The sequence below is a fragment of the Delphinapterus leucas genome, chromosome 10 (assembly GCF_059928025.1).
Source record: "Delphinapterus leucas isolate spDelLeu-1000000601 "Yukka" chromosome 10, BTC_Dleu_Yukka2, whole genome shotgun sequence".
In the NCBI taxonomy this organism is placed as follows: domain Eukaryota; kingdom Metazoa; phylum Chordata; class Mammalia; order Artiodactyla; family Monodontidae; genus Delphinapterus; species Delphinapterus leucas.
Genome location: NC_143138.1, coordinates 39735703 through 39756080, shown reverse-complemented (window position 1 = coordinate 39756080; position 20378 = coordinate 39735703). Strand labels below are relative to the sequence as shown.

Below are 20378 nucleotides of genomic sequence, written 5' to 3'. Positions count from 1 at the left end.
GCTCAGTAGTTGTGGCGCACGGGCTTAGTTGCCACATGGCATGTGGGATCTTCCCGGACCAGGGCTCGAACCCGTGTCCCCTGCATTGGCAGGTGGATTCTTAATTGCTGTGCCACCAGGGAAGTCCCTTAACTTCTAACTTAAAAGAATTATTTAGTCTTTCTTAACCTGACATTGAATAAAAGGAATAAGCTTTATTCTTATTCTTTTTATGTATAAAGCACAGGTAGACATATAGTACATAAGATATACAGTATATCTGTGGTATTAAATTTCATGGAGAAGGGACAATTAGGAAAAACATAGCTAAACAGGCTCCTATGAGGTGGTAATTATGACAAAAAGGTTGAGCAACAGGAACACAGGTGTAGGTGTATCTCCTAATAGGATGGTGATTAGTCCAGAACCTTGGTGTGGTGATATCTAGAGTGGATGGAAATGACCCTCCTGGTTGTAGATGTACCAGCTTACAGCTAGAAGGTCCCATGGTATTTCCCTTCACCTGGAAATAAGATGGAAAGGGTAGGAGGGAAGTGCAGAACAGGGTAGGTTAGACAACACACATATGTAGAAGAAATAGTCCTTGTTCTTACAGTTCTTAGAGTCTAGTTGGAGAGATAAGACAGAAACATGGAAAGTTCATTCATTTAGTAGGAATTAAATGTAAATTCAAGATAAACAATAGAATATTTGACTTATTGCAAAAAAATTCAGTTTATCTACACTATTCTGTATGTTTATAATGTCCTTGTTAGTGCAGTGTTTTTAGTGTTCCATGGTACTTCATATGTACAGTGTGTAATGACAGTCTTATATATCACAGCTTTAGCTAAGATATGAAAGGAAGTAATATGGGTCCTGTTTTTTGGGGAGTTTGGCTTATGCCTCTCCAGGTGTTGTGCTGCGGGGCAGCAATACTAGTATTGCCAGGTTTGGGGGAACCAATCAATCAAGGTTGTCAAGTGTGCCTGTGGGAGACCTAGGACTGGAATTCCAGAATGCTGAGTTTTGCAGTTTCTTTTGTCTTTCCAGAAATCTGACAGCCATTTACAGAGACAGTGGAATACGCTTTTTAAAAAAAATCTTCTAGAGCATGTCCGCTGCAATTCAAAAGAGGAGGGCCTCAGCCTTGCAAATCACCTGACATCATGGCCTTTCGGCTACACTTATGTATCAGCCAGGCTTTGGAGCTGACCCTTAGGAGGACTTTTAAGTGCTTCAAGTGGTGTTTAGGCCTCTGTTTCTTCTGCTGCTGTTCACCTTTATTTTTCTTTGTAGGTGTCTCCGCAAACAGACTCATGGGTGGTGCAATGCAGCTTACCTTTCGCAAGATGGCATTTGACTATTACCCCTTCCACTGGGCAGGTAGGAGAATTCTGAATGGGTGCAGTTTTAGCATGGCCTAGGTATTGAGGCCATATGCCTGGGTTCATCCCTGACTGCCCAGCAGAAGGGTGCCAGGGATTGCAGCACATGCTCAGAGAGGTGTTGGCAATAGTCCTTTTCAAGAGGACATCTTCTGGAAACTTGCAGGGTCCACTGTTGATGAGAAGCAGTAGGAGGGGAGGCAGTGTCTGAGATGTTGCTTTTGATTCTGTGCTCTACCCCTTACTTGCACTAGTTTTAGAGCCTCTCCAGTGGTCCATGGTCAAAGATGGCAAAAGTCAGCAGCTGGCCTTTAGGGAACCCTAGGGAAAAATCACATATAGAATCCAGAAGAACTTGAGTGCTCTCACTAGATAATTTTTACTTATCCCAGAGAATTTTGGATTGGCGGTGAGGGATCAGATTCTGAATTATGGAAAACTATACCAATGGAAAAGAAAATTTGTAACATTGGGTCATGATCTTAGACTAAAATCTTTTTGCTTTATCGCACAGGCGATAGCTGCAAACATTGGGTACGTCACTGTGAGGCCATGGAGACCCGAGGCCAGTGGGCCCAGAAGCTGGTGATGGAATTTCAGAGTAAAATGGAGAAGTGGCACGAGGAGACAGGTCTGAAACCACCCTGGCACCTGGGGGTAGACTCTCCCTTCCGGAGGAAAGCAGGTGGGTTATGAGGAGCTGGAGGACTCCTGTTGCTTTACCTCTTGACATTTACCTTTGAGTATCCAGTGGCAATAAAGCACTGGACTGGCTAATTATCCCAACTTACTCCCAGCTGATTATTCCAACTTTATCCCACGGAGAGACATCTGTGACTTTTTTCTTTACGGAGTCCTGTTTGTCTCCAGGGATAGCTGCAGTGTGGAAGAGAGGTTGTTAGCTTCTCTATTTAATAGGCCATTTCCTTGGTCTTAAGGAGAGAATAGTTTTTGAGTTCCGTCCTGGAGCTTGCCAGTGTTAAACTCTTTCCTACATATAGCATTAATGATCTTAGGGTTTTTACTTTCCGAATTCTATTAATGATGATAGTTGAGTGTATCTGATTCTTTTCCCCACCTCCTTATTTTTATTTAGATTCTCTCTCCAGTCCTCAAAAGAACCCCCTTGAGAGAAGCCCCTCTCAGGGCCGACAGGCTGTCTTTCGGCCTCCAGCATGGAATCGCCTACGCTCTAGCTGCTTGGTAATACGGGTGGATGACTTGGACGTCCACCAGGTAAGGAGCCCATGACACAGGGAAACAGGGCTGGAAAGGGGTGGAGCAGTTCATTTGGAACGCAACAAATGTGATCAAGGTTGTAGAATTCGGAGGCTGCTTCCCTCCCTTCCAGGTGGATTTGACACTTTGGTCTGTTTCTTTCTGAGTGTGACTGCTGAGATCAGGACTTGGGATTCCCCACTTTCCTCTGAATACCCCACTACAAACCTTTCACTGAAAAAACGAACTTGTAGATAGTGTTAGTCAGGTGTGAGAATGCCTGGAATCTGCGTGAAGAGCACTCTGCTCCCTGTGACAGACTTTGGAAGAGTTGTAGAGGCTTTATCCTCCTATCTCAGAGGAAATTGAGGAAATTCTATTCTGGGTGCTGTATAGATGCTAACAGCAACTCGTGATTGCATAGGTTTCTACAGCTGGACAGCCAAGTAAGAAGCCATCGGCACTCCTTTCCTGCAGTCGGAAACTTCACAACCTCCCCACTCAGGTCTCTGCCATTCATATTGAGTTCACAGAGTATTACTTCCCTGATAATCAGGAGCTGCCAGGTAAGCATCTGCTCTGGTCAGTCCTTACTGTCTTGCTCTTGCTCTTCGCATTTGTCAGCCTCGGGGACTCTCTGCTTATATTCTGTTTGTCATTTGGAGTTTTAAGTGTTTGAGTTAGTTTAGCACACCTTTGTTGAAAACTCTTCCCTGTGTAAATATATACCTTTGATAATAAAATGAATATTAGCTGATAAGTGAGAGTCGAGCTGCTACTTCATTCATGGTTTCTTTTTTTCTCTGCTTTCCAGTTCCCTGTCCCAATCTTTATATTCAGTTAAATGGTCTTACATTTACTATGGATCCTGTCAGCTTGCTCTGGGGAAACCTCTTCTGCCTGGATTTATACCGCAGCTTGGAGCAGTTCAAAGCTATCTACAAACTGGAAGATTCAAGCCAGAAAGATGAACACTTGGACATCCGACTGGATGCCTTCTGGTTGAAGGTAGGGTAGAGAGTGGGATTTTTGTTCCCTGTTGGCAGCCACAACTGCACTTCTACCATGGCTATAATCCAAGGTTCTGCTCTGTCCATTTGATAGAAGTAAGGAAAGCAGTTTTACAGCCCAAATGGTCTTTCACGTGTGTATTAATGGTGGGTTGCAGAGTTGCTCAGCTGGCCATTCTGAATTGGGTTTCATTTTCTCTCTGAAGGTGAGCTTCCCGCTGGAGAAGAGAGAGCGGGCTGGGCTGCACCGTCCCCAGGCCCTTGTCTTCTCTGCATCAGGCGTGACTGCCACCAATACACGTCACGCTCCACATTGTAGCTGTCCAGACCTTCAGAGTCTCTTCCGGGGTTTTGCTGCTGCTGAGTTCTTTCATTCCAATTATGTTCAGTTTCCCAAGGTGCCAGGCGGCTTTAGCCTTCTGCACATGCTGTTTTTGCATCACGCCTTCCAGGTGGATTCCCGATTCCCTCAATCTAGTGCCCTCCCTCCCCAGAGGCTTAAGGCTTCCCAGGATCTCTGGTCCATCCACTTCACCCAGATCTCCTTGGACTTTGAGGGAACAGAGAACTTCAAAGGCCATTCCTTGAATTTTGTGGCCCCCTTCCCCTTGTCAATTTGGGCCTGCCTACCCCTCCGTTGGCAGCAAGCCCAGGCACAAAAGCTCCTTATGGCCACAGAAGGGAGGCTGAAAGCATCCGCCAGCTTTGGCAGTCCTGTCCATTCTGAGGCCCTTGCCCCTGACACTGTGTCCCATCAGAGGTCAAAGACTGAGCATGATTTGAAAAGCCTATCAGGCCTTACAGAAGTCATGGAAATTCTGAAAGAAGGCAGCAGTAGTGTGGATAACAAAGGGCCTCTGACAGACCTGGAGGACGCGGCAGATGTGCATGTGCTCGTACACTCGCCTGAGCATGTCCGAGTGAGGCTTGACCACTACCAGTACTTGGCTCTCCTCCGCCTGAAGGAGGTGCTCCAGGGTCTTCAGGAGCAGCTTACTAAGGATACCGAGGCCATGACTGGGTCTCCTCTGCAGGACCAGACAGCTTGCATTGGCGTCCTCTTCCCCAGTGCTGAGGTGGCTCTGCTCATGCATCCTGTCCCTGGGGCTGTCGAAGCTGACTCTGAGGGTTCAGATACTACGAGCCTTGTAGATTCAGAGCTGTCTCCTTCAGAGGATAGGGAGCTGAAGTCTGATGCCTCCTCAGAACAGGGCCCAGCAAGCCCCAGGAAGGTTCTGGAGGACACTGACGTTGAAAATCTGGATGCATCCCAGGATAGGCCACTGCCTCTCCATAGCAATGGAGAAGTGCAGGACTCGGATTCTCTTGCACAGCAGGAGGCAGGGAAGGGCCATGAGGCAGTTGATTCCTTACAGGACAAGGGAATGAGCAGCGCCCAGGCACCTAGCTCACCAGCTGAGTTGAAGCCCCCAGGGGGCAAAGATACTGCTGTGAATGGACAGGGCGAGCTCATCCCCTTGAAGAACATTGAGGGAGAATTATCAAGTGCTATTCACATGACCAAGGATGCCACAAAGGAGGCTCTACATGCCACCATGGACCTCACCAAGGAAGCTATGTCTCTGACTAAGGATGCCTTCAGTCTGGGCAGAGACCGAATGACCTCCACCATGCACAAGATGCTGTCTCTGCCCCCAGCCAAGTGAGTGGTTCTCTGCCTCCTTCATTCACCTCCTCTCTCCCTCCTAGCTCTGGCCATTGGGCTCAGGCCTCCTGCCATGTGCACTTGTAGATTGGGAAGCACCGCGTGGTCCAGGAGCGTATATGGAATGGCCTAGTTAATGTGGCAAAGCCTTTAGTTTTCAGAGCTGCCTGTAGAGCAGCGGAAGAACTTTCAGTCTACTTAGAGGATATAGGCATACCAGTCAGAAGGACTTTACTTTCAGGACTACACCTAATTCTGTGATAGGGGAAGAACCAGAAATTGCAATAAAATAACAAAATCCCATGGATTTTCTCATGCCTCCATATATCTTAGCCTGGTCTTGGGCAGTTTTCAAGTCAACATTTATTGCTTCTTAGCATCAAGCTATCTCCTCTTTCACTGATTCACTGTTATTGATACAGCTATGCTGTATCAGAATAATAATACCTGGCATCTGTATGATATTTTATTCTTTTCAGTGGGCTCTCATATAGTATTTTATTTGATGTAATCCCCACAGCAGCTCGGGGAGGTCGCTGCAGATGTTTGTATCCCCAGTTTATAACTGAGGAAATGGAAGCTTCAGAGAGGATGAGCCCATGTTATAACTAGAAGAGCTGGGGCTTTGAACTTGCTCTTTCTGGTACACCTTATCGATATCTGTCAGAGTAATAGAGAAGGAAGAATTTCACTCATCCGTTCAACAAGTATTTTTTGAGCCCTTACTGTGTGCCAGGCTCTGTGTTAGATGCCGGGGCTACAGTGGGGAGTAAGCAGAAAACAGAGAAATGCACAGTCAGAAGAGTGGGAAGGTATAGATTTTTCCATGGGTGCCTGTGGTTTTAGGAAAGATAATGAAAACTATGGGAAATCTTTGCTGGGACACTTAGTGGTTTGGGGACCATGGTTTGAAGATCAGTGGCTTTAGAACTTTTGTCTAAGTGGCTTTTCTTAAGTGTGTCTCAAAGCAATGCCTGCGGGTATACTAGTACCTGCTAGGCCTAGATAGCCTAGGAGGAAAGAGGAGGAAAGCTTAAAGGATTAATTATGTAATAATACTAGGCAACATTTATTGAGTACTTTCTATGTGTCAGGCCTTGTCCTAAATATTAACAATATTAATGCATTGAATTATTGTAAGAACCCTATAAGGCAGGTCCTAATATCACTCCACATTTTACAGATGAGAAAACTGAGGCTCAGAGAGGTAAGAAACTTGCTCAAGATCACACAGCTTGTGAGTGGTGGGGTAAGGATTGAAAGCCTGGACTCCCAATCACCTAATGTGCTGCCTTTTCTAATTAGAGAAAAGTAAGGGAGATGGGAAAAGAGGAGAGGTAAAAAGGAGAAAAGAAAGGTGTGTGATACAAACTCTGTTTGAAACACCAACAGTGACTTCCTAACTGCCCAGGCCAGTGGCCTTTTCTCAGTCATCTTTTTCCAGGACTCCTCTGTGCAGTCAGCCTTGCTGGTAGGTTCATTCTGGGCACTTGTAACCCACCCAGTTCCTCGCACTTCTTGGAAGGAGTCTTTTCTTTTCCCTTGGCTGCTCTCTTCTTCCTTTTATCCTGTAAATGGAACTGTTCCACAGCACTAGGCTGTCCATATTCTGATCGCTTTTGTCATAATTTTTATTTTTTAAATTATAAAAATGATTTGTGTTCATTTCATTGACAGTGTGGAAAAATAAAAGAATAAAGAAGAAAACGTTAAGAGTCACTTGTAATGACACTATCCAGAGATAGCCATTATTTACATTTGCATCTGTTTGCTTCCAATTTTTCTATACATATTTGTGTATCCATGCGAATGCTTACATGTGCCTACTCATATAAAATACCCAAATATTATTTTATAATATTTGTGTATTTATATTATTTCTATATAATATAGAAAATTTCCAGTTTTATTCTCTTTATGATTTATTGTGAATAGTTCCCCATTCATGAGGTATTTGAACATATAATTTTTAATTGCTCTATTATATTCTTGCAGATGGGTGTATCATAAGTTATTCATCCAGTCCACTCTCTGGGGGGCATCATTTAGTCTGTTTACAATTTTTTCTCAGGTAAAACCAAGGCTGTGTTAAACGTCCCTATTTTCGTGAACATTACTCTTTATGCATATCTAAATCTTTAGAATAAAACCCAGAAGTGGAATTATTGGGTCAAACACTACAAACATTTTAAGGTTCTTGATGTATTTGCCAAACTTTCAGAAGGTTTATATCACTCAAATGCATTTTTGAATACATTTGACCCTTGATCAATGTGGTGATTAGGAGCACTGAATCTCTGTGCAGTTGAAAATCTGCATGTAACCTATAGTTGGCCTTACCTATAAGAGGTTCCTGCATATAAGTGGTTCCAACGCATCCACAGATTCAACCATCTGTGGATTGTGCAGTACTATAGTATTTACTCTTGAAAAAAATTTGCATATAAATGGACCTGTGCAGTTCAAACCCGTGTTGTTCAAGGATCAGCTGTACTTTCGCTCTAGGTTATTTTGTCCATCTCCTCACATCTGTGAGAGTCCTTATTTTCAGTCCTAACTTCCCTCCTCTCCCCTGCTCTTGCTTTAAAACTATCTACTGCCCATAGCTCCACATTGATCTCCCAGGGGTGCCTTGAACCTCACATATATAAAAGAATAAATTCCTTATCCCTCCCTCCCCCGGCCAGTTCTCTTTTTCTTTCTTTTTTTGGTGGCATCATTCCTTTGCTCATTCAAGCTCTGCCTCTTCCAGGCATTTGTCAGGTTCTGACCATACTTTTAAACTTAAGCATGCTTCAGAATCATCTGGAGGCTTGTTAAAACACAGAGTGCTGAGCCCTGTCCCCAGAGTTCCTTGTCCAGTAGGTCTGAGACAGAGCCTGAGAAGCTGCATTTCTAATGAGTTCCCCTTTAGATGATAATGTTCCTCTGAGGATGACGCTGGGAGCACAGCTCTAGGGAGTCTCACATCTGTTTCTCCTGTCTGCTCCCACATGGGGACTATTTTAGTGAACTATTAGTTGATTTCCTCATTGGATATCTTTCCCTCGCTAGCACATTTGGAAAAGGCAGGTCAAACTTCTTTTTTTTTTTTAATTAATTAATTAATTTGTTTATTTATTTTTGGCTGCATTGGGTCTTTGTTGCTGCGCGCGGGCTTTCTCTAGTTGCGGTGAGCGGGGGCTACTCTTCGTTGTAGTGCGTGGGCTTCTCGTTGCGGTGGCTTCTCTTGTTGCAGAGCTCGGGCTCTAGGCGTGCGGGCTTCAGTAGTTGTGGCACGCGGGCTCAGTAGTTGTGGTTCGCGGGCTCTAGAGCGCAGGCTCAGTAGTTGTGGGACACGAGCTTAGTTGCTCCGCGGCATGTGGGATCTTCCCAGATCGGGGCTCGAATCCATGTCCCCTGCATTTGCAGGCAGATTCTCGACCACTGCGCCACCAGGGAAGTCCCAGGTCAAACTTCTTAAACCACAGGTATGATCTTGTTATTTCCCTTTTCTAAAGCCTTCTGGCTTTTTCTTTATTCTCCCTGAATTGAGTTTGAACTTCTTAGTGTGGCATAATCAGTTATTATGATATATCCATATGGCACTTTACAGTTTTTTAAAATAGACTATTTTCTAGAGCAGTTTTAGCTTCACAGCAATATTGAGTAGACAGTACAGAGATTTCCTGTATGCCTCCTGCACTTCACAGTTTTCAGAGCACTTTCATGCATTATCTTTTGTCCAGGGTTTTCTATAATCTGGCTGCCACTCATGTGGTAAAGTGAAAAAAGCACTTAGCAAGAAGTTAGGAGACTTGGGTTCTTCTTAATTCTACCTTTAACTGGGACTGAGTCAGTTTCTTCACCTATAAATAAAATCAGAGGGTGGGCACATAAGGTCTTTAAAGGTTTCTTTAAAGAAACCTTCTAACTTTATTTTCTATTGCTCTCCCCCGACAAAACTTACGCTCCAGCAGAGCTGAGCTCTTTACTAGTCTCCAAGGGTACATTTCGTTTTCTGGCTCCATGCCTTTGCTCATGCTGTTTCTTCCCCATGGAAGGCCCTCTTCATCATCTCTTTCACAGTCCTTCAAGGACCATCTCAAACATAATCTCTTTCCACAGAGCCGTTCTCTTCATCCTTTCCCCTCTTTGGTATTGCCTAGCCTTTGGCTTGTATCCCTGTCCCTCTTACGGTGTGTGTGACTTACTACCATATAAGGTTATTTGTGTATAAGTCTCCTCTCTCCTGATAGAATGTACATTCTTTGAGGACAGGGGATGTCTTATTCATCACTCCCCACCACTGCCCGGTGCCTTGTATGCAGAGGTTATTTCAGTAAGTACTTGAGGAATGAACATGGGTTTCAGGTACCATTCACAAGCACCAGGGCTGTAGGTAGTTGGTCTCTTCTGTACATGGGATGACCCTGAATAACCTTGACATTTGACATGGGAGAACTGCCTATGCAGTTTGAAATGCTGGAATATGGGGATTCAGAAAGGCCAGCAGTTGAAAAGTGGTCTTGTAGCGGGTAATAATTGACATCAAAGTTTATGTATACAATAACGGTCTGGGCTGAAAAGGATGGGTATTGCAAAGGAATGGAACAACATACCTCCTAAGCCACATTTGTGGGTTTTGTTTTTGTTTTTTAAACAGGGAGCCCATGGCCAAGATAGATGAGGGGGTGGCAGCCCCTGTAGGTGGAGGTGCTGCCCGACTCCGATTTTTCTCCATGAAGAGGACAGTATCTCAGCAGTCATTTGATGGTGTCTCATTGGATAACAGTGGCCCTGAAGACCGGATTTCAGTGGACAGTGATGGCAGTGAGAGCTTTGTGATGCTCTTGGAGTCTGGTAAGTGGAAGCAGAGCCGGGCAGAGTTGTAGAGCCCCAAGAGTGTTCTTCCTGATGCCTGTATTCAGACCAGCAGGATGCAAAAGGAGCTGAGATTTGATAAAGTAGACATTTTCTTAATCAAAAAAACCAAAAGAAGAGAAATTTTAGTGGATTTGTGGCTCTGACTTTATCCCCACATCTTCTAGGTTATTGATTAGTACTTGACCTTTATCACAGAACAACACTCAACGCTAGTCTTACAGCCATGTAGCTGTGGTGGTAAGACTAATTCTGTGGCTGTATCAATGGTGTGTGTGTTTGTTGTCTGCTTTTTGCCTAAACTATGTATTTTATTGTTGGAAAATAACTAGGAGCTTTTTGTCTATGATAAAACAAGTAACCTTTAGGCATTAGATTAATCACCACTAGGAGTTAACACTAGTTCTTTCAGCTTATTGAAATGAAAACTTTTAAAATCGCCCCTTAAGAGTATCTAAATGAAAATAAAAAGAGAATGTACTGTTTCTTAAGCTGGATGGTATATATCCATGTTTGTTTTGTTATTATTATTAATTTCTTATGGGAAAATCCAAATATTTAAAAATAGAATCAGGGCTTTCCTGGTGGCGCAGTGGTTGAGAGTCCGCCTGCCGATGCAGGGGGCACGGGTTCGTGCCCCGGTCCAGGAAGATCCCACATGCCGCGGAGCGGCTGGGCCCGTGAGCCATGGCCGCTGAGCCTGCGCGTCTGGAGCCCGTGCTCTGCAACAGGAGAGGCCACAACAGTGAGAGGCCCGTGTACCTCAAAAAAAAAAAAAAAAAATGAAATAGAATCAAATAGCGAACCTTCATATACCCATTACCTAGCTTCAGATATTAAGAACTCATGGCCATTCTTGTTTTATATATTCTTCTGCCCACTTCCCTTCCTCCCATATTATTTTGGAGCAAATCCTAAACATGTCATTTTATCCATAAATATTTTCATTATGCATCTCTAGAAAATACAAATTTTTTAAATATTAAAATTATTTTAAATTATGGTAAAATACACATAACATAAAATTTACCATCTTAACTATTTTAAACTATAATTTAGTAGCATTAATTACCTTCAAATCATTGCACAACCGTCACCACTATCCATCTCCAGAACTCTTTCATCTTGCAAAACTCTATACCCATTAAACAATAACTCCTCATCCCCTCTTCCACCAGCCCCTGGCAATCACCATTCTACTCTCTGTCTCTATGAATTTGACCGTCTGGGTACCTCACATAAATGGAACCATACGTGACTGGCTTGTTTCATTTCACATAAAATGTCCTTAAGGTTCATTTACGTTGTATGTAGCATGTGTCAGAATTTCCTTCCTTTTTAAGACCATTATTTGTTGTATGTTTATACCACATTTTGTTTAACCATTTATCCGTCCATAGACACTTAGTTTGCTTCCATTTACAGACTTTTTTTAAGGTGACCAAATACCATTGTCTTTTTAAAAATTAACAGTAATTCCCTAAATTCATTAAATATCTAGTTAGTCTTCAAATTTCCAGTTGTCTCATGAGTGTCATAACTGCTTTATTTTTACAGTTGTCACTGTTTTTAGAGATTGGATTTGAATAGAATGTTTTGACTCTCAAATTCTTTTGTTATCTTTCTTATGCAGAGTCTGGTCGAGAATCGCTTCCGCCAGGCTCTCTTCCCGATGTCTCAGACAGTGCTGGCGTTCAAGGGGGCCCTGTTGCGGATAGTTATGGCCAGGGGTCACCAGAGGCCAAGAGTTCAGCCTCACCCAGTGGGGAAGACCTCCATCTTCACCTGGTCAGCTGTTCTGTTTTCTTCTCTGCAGAGGGTAGGCTCTAAGCTGGAAGCTTGGGACTCAGCTAAGGGAGTCTCCTTTTACAGGTCTCAGTTCTGGTCCTGAAGGTGAATGAGGTGTCTTTGGGGATTGAGGTACGTGGTGAGGACCTGACTGTGGCCCTGCAAGCAGAGGAGCTGACCCTCCAGCAGCTAGGCACCGTGGGACTCTGGCAGTTCCTGCATCGACAGTGCCCAGGTGAGGATGGTGGGATTGCAGGAGAGCTGATGGGATTTTTCTGGGGCATCCATAGCTTAACTTGCTCCTGTCACTGTGCTCCAAGGGCAGCTACCTTAGTGCCAAGCCCTTGGCGCTTCTCTCCAGCAGCGATTAGGGGGAGGAAGAAGTCTAATGAAGCCTCCTTGCAAGGAGCCTCCCAGAGCTCTTTCTGGGGTTTTGCATTCAGTAGGCTAGTCTGCGTCCTCACCTCCCAGGTGCTCCTTATGCTTATACATGAGGACTGTGTCCACTTCTTTGTGAGGCTGCTAACATCAAGCTATATCTGATCAGGGAACTTCTGATTCAGTCCTTTGATGTGAATTATCATTTATACTTTAAAAGATGACAGGAAAAATCTGGGCTTAAGCTACATGCTTTGTTTAAAAATTTTTTTTAAAATATTGAGTAGATACTAAAGAATACTTGTAAAATATATATAAGGTATAAAATAACAACAGTACAATGAACCCATGTACCCACTACCTAGTTTAGTAAATAGAACAGTACCATTAACTTTGAAGTCCCCGGGAGTCCCTCTCCAGAACCTTCCTCTTGCCTCTCACCTATCATAGGGAATCACTGTCCTGAATTTTGTATTTCTCATTCTCTTGCTTTACAATTCTTCTGCATGTGTTTGTATCAATGTATTATTTAGCTTTGCAGTTTTACAAGTTTTTCTAAATGGAATCATAGTTTGTATTCTTTTGTGATTTCAAGTACCATGATATTCTTCAGATTCTTCTAGGTTGTTGAGTTAACTCTAATTTATTCATTTTTACTACTATATAATATTCTATTGTAGAAATATACCACTTTTTGCTTTTTTAAAAACTGCTTATGTGTACTATGAAATTCACTCCTTGTGAGTATACAATTTGATAAATATTAGTAAGCTTACAGCGTTCTACAACCATCACCATCACCCCCAAAATATCTCTTGTACCCATTACTCTAGTTACTATTCTTCAGTCTATTCTGAACAGACATTTGGGTTGTTTCCAGTTTTTTTGCTATTTCAAATAGGGCTGTCTTGACATGCCCATCCTTGTACGTGTCTCCTGATATGTATGTTGGAGAGTTTCTCCAGATTTATATTCCTGAGGAAATAATTGTTAGGTCATTAGGGTAGGTATAGCTTTAACCTTAGTAGATAATGCCAATTTGTTTTCCAGAATGGTTGTACCAATTTGCATTTATATAGGTATGTAAGTTGTTTCATAGCCTTGACTACACCTAAGATTATTCTTTATGCAGTTTTGAGTAAATTAGCATAGATCCCACTTGGCTTTCTCAGAGAGAGGTGAGAAGACCAAGACTTGGAGGAAGGAAGAGATGATCAAATTTAGCAGAGTTGAGGGTCCTCTGTTTGTTTGTTTGCTTGTTTGTTTGTTTTTGGCTGTGCTGTGTGGCTTGCGGGATCTTAGTTCCCTGACCAGGGATTGAACCTGGGCCACAGCAGTGAAAGCGCCGAGTCCTAACCACTGGACCGCCAGGGAATTCCCAAGGGTCCTCTGTTTTAAGAGCTTTACCTTGGCCATCAGCCCAGTGCCTCTGATTCATAGCAAGACTAGCTTTTTATTGGTCCTTAACATCCCTTCTGTCATGAGAGGCATTAGAGCAAAGTAGCCAAGCCCACAGTCTTTGCAGTTAGGCTGCCTGCGTGCAAGTCGTATCCTTGCTACTTACAAGTTGTGTTACTTTGGGCAAGTTACTCTCTGTGCCGTAGTTCTTTCATCTCTAAAATGGGAATGATAATAATACTTCTGGCCCAGGGTTGTTAGGAATATTAAATATATATAAAGTGCTTAGAGCAATCACTGGCTAGTAATTAATTAATATGTTTTCCTTCTGTCTTTCTTCTCAAAGGCACAAGCTTTCAGGAAGCCTCAACTTTGAAGACTGGCCACATCAGGCCAGCTGTAGGCCTTCGCTTTGAGGTGGGGCCTGGTGCAGCTGTTCATTCCCCTCTGGCCACACAGAATGGCTTCCTACGTTTCTTGCTTCAGGGCTGTGACCTTGAGCTGCTCACTTCGGTGCTCAGTGGCCTGGGGCCCTTCTTGGAGGATGAGGAGATCCCACTGGTAGTTCCCATGCAGATTGAGCTCCTGAACTCCAGGATCACTCTAAAGGTGAGAGGAACTTTGGGGTTTTACCCTAGACTTAGTCAGGCAAGGGATTCTGGCAGTGACAGCTGTTAACTTCTTCTCCTGTCCCTGTAAAATGTAATGAGGATCAAGTGAGGAAATGCATATTAGCATTCTTTGTCAGTGTTACAGTAGTACATAAAAATGTGTTGCTGGCAAAGAGTCCTGAGTTCAACTGAGGGGATCTTTTCTCTAGCCCTGACCCTTGGCATGCAGCATGACTGTGCAAGCCCATTAGGTTATCAGGTCCTCAGTCTCACCACCTCTAGAGTGGGAGAGACTCAATTATGCCTCTCACATCTCACAAGAATGTATGGATAAACATACATTTGACATAAAAGTGCTTCCAGCTCAATGGTAGAAGCATGGCTTGTTACCTAAGTTGCTCTGAGCTGGTTGGGGGCATCATGTGGTTTCCCTCTTTCCTATAGGACGATATCCCCCCCATCTATCCGACCTCTCCAGGCCCCATCCCCATCACTCTAGCCGTGGAGCACGTTGTGCTGAAGCGGAGTGACGATGGTGTGTTCCACATAGGAGGTGAGTTGGGCTTGTCAGCCTCCCGGCTTCTCTGCCTTTTTGCTCCTGTAAAGGAATCGGTGACAACTAGGAATAGTCTGCACGTTGCTGGCAGCTTGTCATTTAGAACCTTTACTTTTTTCCAGCTGCTGCTCAGGACAGACCATCAGCCGAAGTACTTAAAAGTGAGAAGAGGCAGCCCCCAAAAGAACAGGTGTTTCCTGTGCCCACAGGGGAGGCTTTTGGTTCACAGGTGAGGATATAACTGAACAGTACCTTTCCCATAAACCCTTAGGGGCTGTAATCACAGAAGCGGGTAAAACTCAGAGGGCTGAAAAGGTTGCTCGTGCTGGGTACAGCTGGGTGGTCTGGGCTCCTGTCACCTAGCAGCAGCTTCTAGAAGTGCTGAACAGAGGGTGTAAGTCAGGAGCTGGAGGTGAATAGTTGCTGATGACATCTTCCACCTGTTGCTGTCCCTGCAACTGATGAACTCTGAAGAGGGTTTTAGGCTCTTAGGAAATATCTAGTTGGGTTTTCTTGATCATTGACCAAACTTGTGGGTTGTTCTGCTTGAATTCTTACTCCTCGTTCCCTTACTGGATGTTTCTGCAAGGTGTGTTACCTTATTCATTCACTGTGAATTACTAATTGTTCCTCAGGTACAAGAACTGCCTACCCTACAAAAGGAACTTATAGAAACTAAACAAGCATTGGCTCATGCCAACCAGGATAAAGAGAAACTTCTTCAGGAGATTAGGAAATATAACCCCCTCTTTGAGCTCTGACAGCAATGGCTCAGCCATCTGTGCCAAGGAGAGAGGAGATCACCAGCAATCGCACCACCTGCGACAGGCACCATCCAGGGTTGGAAAGTCAGCTAAGGATGCTCAACTCACTCCTCGTGGTGTCCTTTCTACTAGCAGTTCTGACTTGGATGGAAGACAGGGCAAAGTATTACCACGTTCCAGGAAGTTGGGGGCAGCTTTGTGTGTGGCTCAGGCATCATGCATTTCCTGTATAAAGCCTTTTGGCCCTCTGCACACTAGGTGGAATCTCCTCAACACTGTAGGGTCATTTCACCGTCTGGTTTCATAGCAGAGACATTTGCTTGCTCCACCTGTGTGAACAAGGCAGAGTACCCATCTCCTCAGTTGGTCACCCACAGAGCCATCAAAGATTCTATGTTCCAGAGCTTCCTGTAGTCGACCTGAGAAGTCCTTGGCCTGAGCTTCGGCCACGGTAGTAGAGTGGAACAGGAAATAGCCAGCAAGGCGGGAGCCTGGGGAGGCACAAGAATAAGTGAGACATGGATTCTGCCTTGTTTGGAAAGGAAACCAAGCTCATGTCATCTTGGCTCATATTACAATCAGATTTTTCAGGGTTAAGCTTTCTTTCTGTGATGCTTTCATCGCTGTGATGCTGTGGTAGGAAGTAAACAACAGTAGCAGCTCACGTGTATCATCTTTCCCTTCTATAATGCAATTTGTTTGAAATTTAAGAAGAAACTGTTCACCCTGAGCTAGGTTGAAGGCATGACATGGTGAGGATCTGTAGGGGAGCTTGGTTCTACGCCGCTGTTGCTGGCCGTGTCCTGTCTCTCTTCCACAGCTGCACCTCACAGGTTATTTCCTGTCTCCCCGGGGTCCCTGGCGCATCTGCTTTCCCAGCACTATGACTTTCTACCAGCACTCTCATTAGCACTTGGTTGTTTGGGAGCTAAAAATGTGTTTTAAACTGTAACATTAACACCTCAGCCTGTTTCCTCTCACCCCCCCTCTATCGCTGTGGCTTTTTAAAATCATGTTAGTTTGACTTAAGTAAAAGACAAAGCAAAACAAAATCCTTCAACCTAGCTAGGTTTTGCCCCTGCCTGATGAAAGAGCTATTTCCCCCTTTTTCTTTACTACCAAATTCTTTACCAACACACTCCATCCATACTGCTCTGTGATATACTTCAAGCTGTGTTGGACAGAAGTTCATCAGCTAACTCACCTTGAATTGGCAAGATGGCAAAATAGTGATTTAGTAGTGTCACTAAAGTCTTAGTCACACATGACCTACTGAAGGAAAGATAAAATGGTTTCCTTTATGGGAAATCATGCCTGACTTGTATATTCTAGTTTTTTGAGGATAAAAAGAAAAATGTGTTCAAGAAGGAACAAGATCTAATTTGCTCAGACTTCTACAGACTTTTTGTTGTGGTTCGTCACTAAGGTAATCTTAAAAACAACAATTACTATGAGATTATGGGAATGTTCTGTCATGCTTAGGAAACAACGTAGAGACTTAAAAATAAACACCTTTCTAGAGAGAATGTTAACAGGGTAATTTCCCTATGGGTTGATGCTTGGTTTAACCTTATTTAAGAATTTTATAAATAACCTGAAAGTGGGATATTACAGTGCAATCAAATGTCACTGCTTCCAGGCAGTGAAAGATAAATCAGAAGAAATTGAAAAAAAAAGAAGTTAAATTGCAGAAGATTCACAGACTGGGCTGTGAATACTCAGGAAGGTGGCAGGTGAGGTTCTGTGTAAGTGTGAAGTAATGCACTTATGGGAGAATCAGCAACCAGCGAGGCAGTGAGCTCTGTTAGAACTCAGGAAAGAAACCTAAGCTGAGAGGGAGGAGGGGTCAGTGTGCTACTGTGGCCAAAAGCCCGACTGCGTCATCAGGAAGGGCACGTGGAGCCAACACAGAAAACAGCACCTCATGCAAGGCCATGGTAATGTCTTAAATTATCTGTGCACTTCTAGTGACCTTATTTACAAAGTATATGGTGAAGAGAGTAAAGGTCCAGAGAACAGCAAAAATTATCAGGTGGTGGAGGTACTTCCACATGTGGACACATCTTTAAAATGTTGGCTCCAGTTCTGGAAAGATGAAAGCTGAGGGTAGTGTTAGATCAGATATTCAGTCAAGAGCAGGGACATGTTCTTCAGGTCCCAAAATACTAGCTCTAGGGCCATACCTATTAGCCTTAGGTAAAAGAAAGCACTTCTCGTAGCAAATCAGAAACTTCTAGAGGTCATTGTTCAAGAAGTGGTGCTGGCAGAAACTGTATGGGTACAGAAGGTTTAAGAGGAATCCTTGCATGATGGTTTTCCAAGAGGAATTATGGAAAACTAGGGCTATTTGGTGATATACAACGGAGAGGGTAACTGCATCCCTCCACAGACTCCCCCTTAAGTGCCTCTTTCAAAGGCAGAATGATGAACAAAAAGAATCACTGCTCCTCTCAAGTATGGCATTTCTAATGTGTTTAAAGGGGGAGGAGGGAGAGCCAGTAGCCAGAAAATAGAATTATTCAACCTTAGGTTCACCTGAATTTGTATAAAATCACATTCTGATTCTCTTCCTTTCCCCTCGTCTTCTGCCCACTGTGTCCCTCCATGCAGAGAATTGCTTGGTACACCCTCACTTTAAGCTTGTGCTTGGTGGGAGGCAATAGAAACAAATCTGGCAAGCACTGAGGTTCACCCCTTTAATGAGCAGAGCTCAGTCAGGTTTCTGGGCTCTCTGGCGCTCCTGTCCATGTGACAAATGGAGCCCTAGAATTTGAATTTCCTTATGTGACAGCTTTGGGCATTGTGTCTTGAAGTTCTTGCCTCAGGAAATGTGGTTGGGGTCAGTGTCCCATGGAATTTTAGTAAAAATCATCTTGTATAACTTCATACTCCTATTCATTGGGGGAAGAATGACTTTCATAATGAAGAAATGTGACCTTGTTGGTAGTCCTCAGGATAAATGTAAAGGAAAGAGGCAGAAGGAAAACATAGTAGTATCAGCTCCTTTGGACTGCTTACAATTTCTGCCTTGGAGCTCTAAGACTCTGTGAACAAGAAATAACAATACCTCAAGAAAATGTCTGGAGTGATAGCACCGCTCTCCCTCAAAAGGCTTCAGCCACCGCACATTACCATTTCAGCTGTGAAGCATTTACACCTATGTATCATCTATGATTGTCTAGAGTTCCTGTTTACACAGATATACTAGAGATGTGCTTTAGTGCATACGGACTGGTTTAAATCTCTCTTAGCTGAGCTGCAGGGACGGTTATCAATCTCAAATTCTGTTTTCAACTCACTGGAATAATTAACCTAGTTTATTAGACTTAGGACAGAAGGAGTAGGTTCTATTCTCGTGATGGCTGCTTTTTGCTGTGTATTTAATCTGACCCTCATTTTGCCACAGGCCTCAACCTTTACGTACCCTTTTTCATGGTTCTGAAAGGAATGGTTCCTGTCTATGGAATATACAAGGGATAAGCCACCCCTCACATACCCCATAACTTAAATGCTTCCATTTAACCCATTTACATCAGTTTCCCCATAGGCTAGTTCAGGGGGTAGTGGAAAGAAGAGATAGTTTGAACATAGTGATATGGGAAGTTTCCATTCCAAACCTTTAAACATAAGGGTTTGTTTTTTTTTCTCTCCCCTAGTTAATACTTGCCTAAACTTGCAAAAACAGTTACAGTAATATCACAAAACTATGGAAACAACATTGCTACACAAGCTAGTAGGATGGTTATTTGAGAACTGCAAGAGCTGTGTCATTGCCTTGTGATTTACCATAGTAATTACTGTTTCAAGAGATTCTGGTGTGATGTCCTATCCTTTCAGGGACTATGGCCTTCCCCAGGATCTTCCCCCACCTTCTGCTAGAATAGGAATATTCCCATTCACCTCTGGGTAGGTATGGATAGTAGCTGTTGTTGAATGGGGATTATTTTCTCCCTCTCTTACAACAGATACAAGGGGAAACACTCTCAGATAACCTTAAACTGTGAGGCTTTGCTAAGTGGCTAGACTTGGGATGTGAACTTCCTTATTATTTGTAAATTTCAGCCATATCCGGTATCTCAAATTGCAATAGGTATAGTTCTTATAACCACTTAAAAAGCTCCCTCTGAGAGTTAAGAGATCTGTTTTTGTTTCTCCCTTCAATATATTAGTTTTTGGTCAAGATTTAGCCTGAGTCTTACAGCATTTCTTTGTGGAATACACTACTGAAGTGTCTTCTCCATTGGCTAACTACACGTTTAAAGCCATGAGTTTTAACGTAAGATACTAAAATCCATTATTTGCCCAACTTTGTGTGTCCAAGCTGTTTCCCCCACTCAGGGTGCTAAACAGAATTGGAATCTTTACTAAGACATGCTCAGGAAAGCTTCAAAAGAGAACAGCTTCAAAACCCCTCTCCTTATGACACCAAATGATTGAGAGGAAAGAATTCTTGGAGATTGCCAATTATATTACAGTAGCCTTATTACTGCTAATCACTGTCAATAAAAGGTCACTCCATTCCCCTCTACGTGAGGAAAACAATGAGAATGTATCCAATGAACTGGAATATTGGTCAGTATTGGGAAATATTAATGTTGCAGTATCTAATCAAACCTTGAGTGTACTGGTTCTGTGAACCACTTGAGAAAAGCAAATTAAACTTATTAAACAGTATTGGTTCTGGTATATCTGTTTATAGCAATGGAAACATACGGGTTTTTACATTGTTTTTAAGTACTTTAAGTACTCTTTTATGAGA

The 20378-nt window shown here is 43.3% G+C and overlaps 1 protein-coding gene across 5 annotated transcripts in view; it reads left to right on the top strand.

Moving 5' to 3' along the window:
* Positions 1-20293, top strand: part of BLTP3A (bridge-like lipid transfer protein family member 3A) — a 54287-nt gene extending 33994 nt beyond the window's left edge. For 3 of the 5 annotated variants that reach the window (XM_089917981.1, XM_022581661.3, XM_089917983.1), the window contains 13 exons: positions 1279-1365; positions 1882-2052; positions 2464-2603; positions 3010-3151; positions 3400-3593; positions 3802-5258; positions 9907-10103; positions 11758-11912; positions 11997-12147; positions 14035-14297; positions 14744-14852; positions 14978-15084; positions 15491-20293. In XM_089917981.1, the coding sequence (XP_089774107.1) occupies positions 1279-1365; positions 1882-2052; positions 2464-2603; positions 3010-3151; positions 3400-3593; positions 3802-5258; positions 9907-10103; positions 11758-11912; positions 11997-12147; positions 14035-14297; positions 14744-14852; positions 14978-15084; positions 15491-15616 (3299 nt within the window). In that variant the 3' untranslated portion in view covers positions 15617-20293. The remainder of the gene's footprint in view (positions 1-1278; positions 1366-1881; positions 2053-2463; positions 2604-3009; positions 3152-3399; positions 3594-3801; positions 5259-9906; positions 10104-11757; positions 11913-11996; positions 12148-14034; positions 14298-14743; positions 14853-14977; positions 15085-15490) is intronic. The other 2 variants (XM_022581662.3, XM_089917982.1) reach the window with 2 other exon arrangements.
* The last annotated feature ends 85 nt before the right edge of the window (positions 20294-20378 follow it).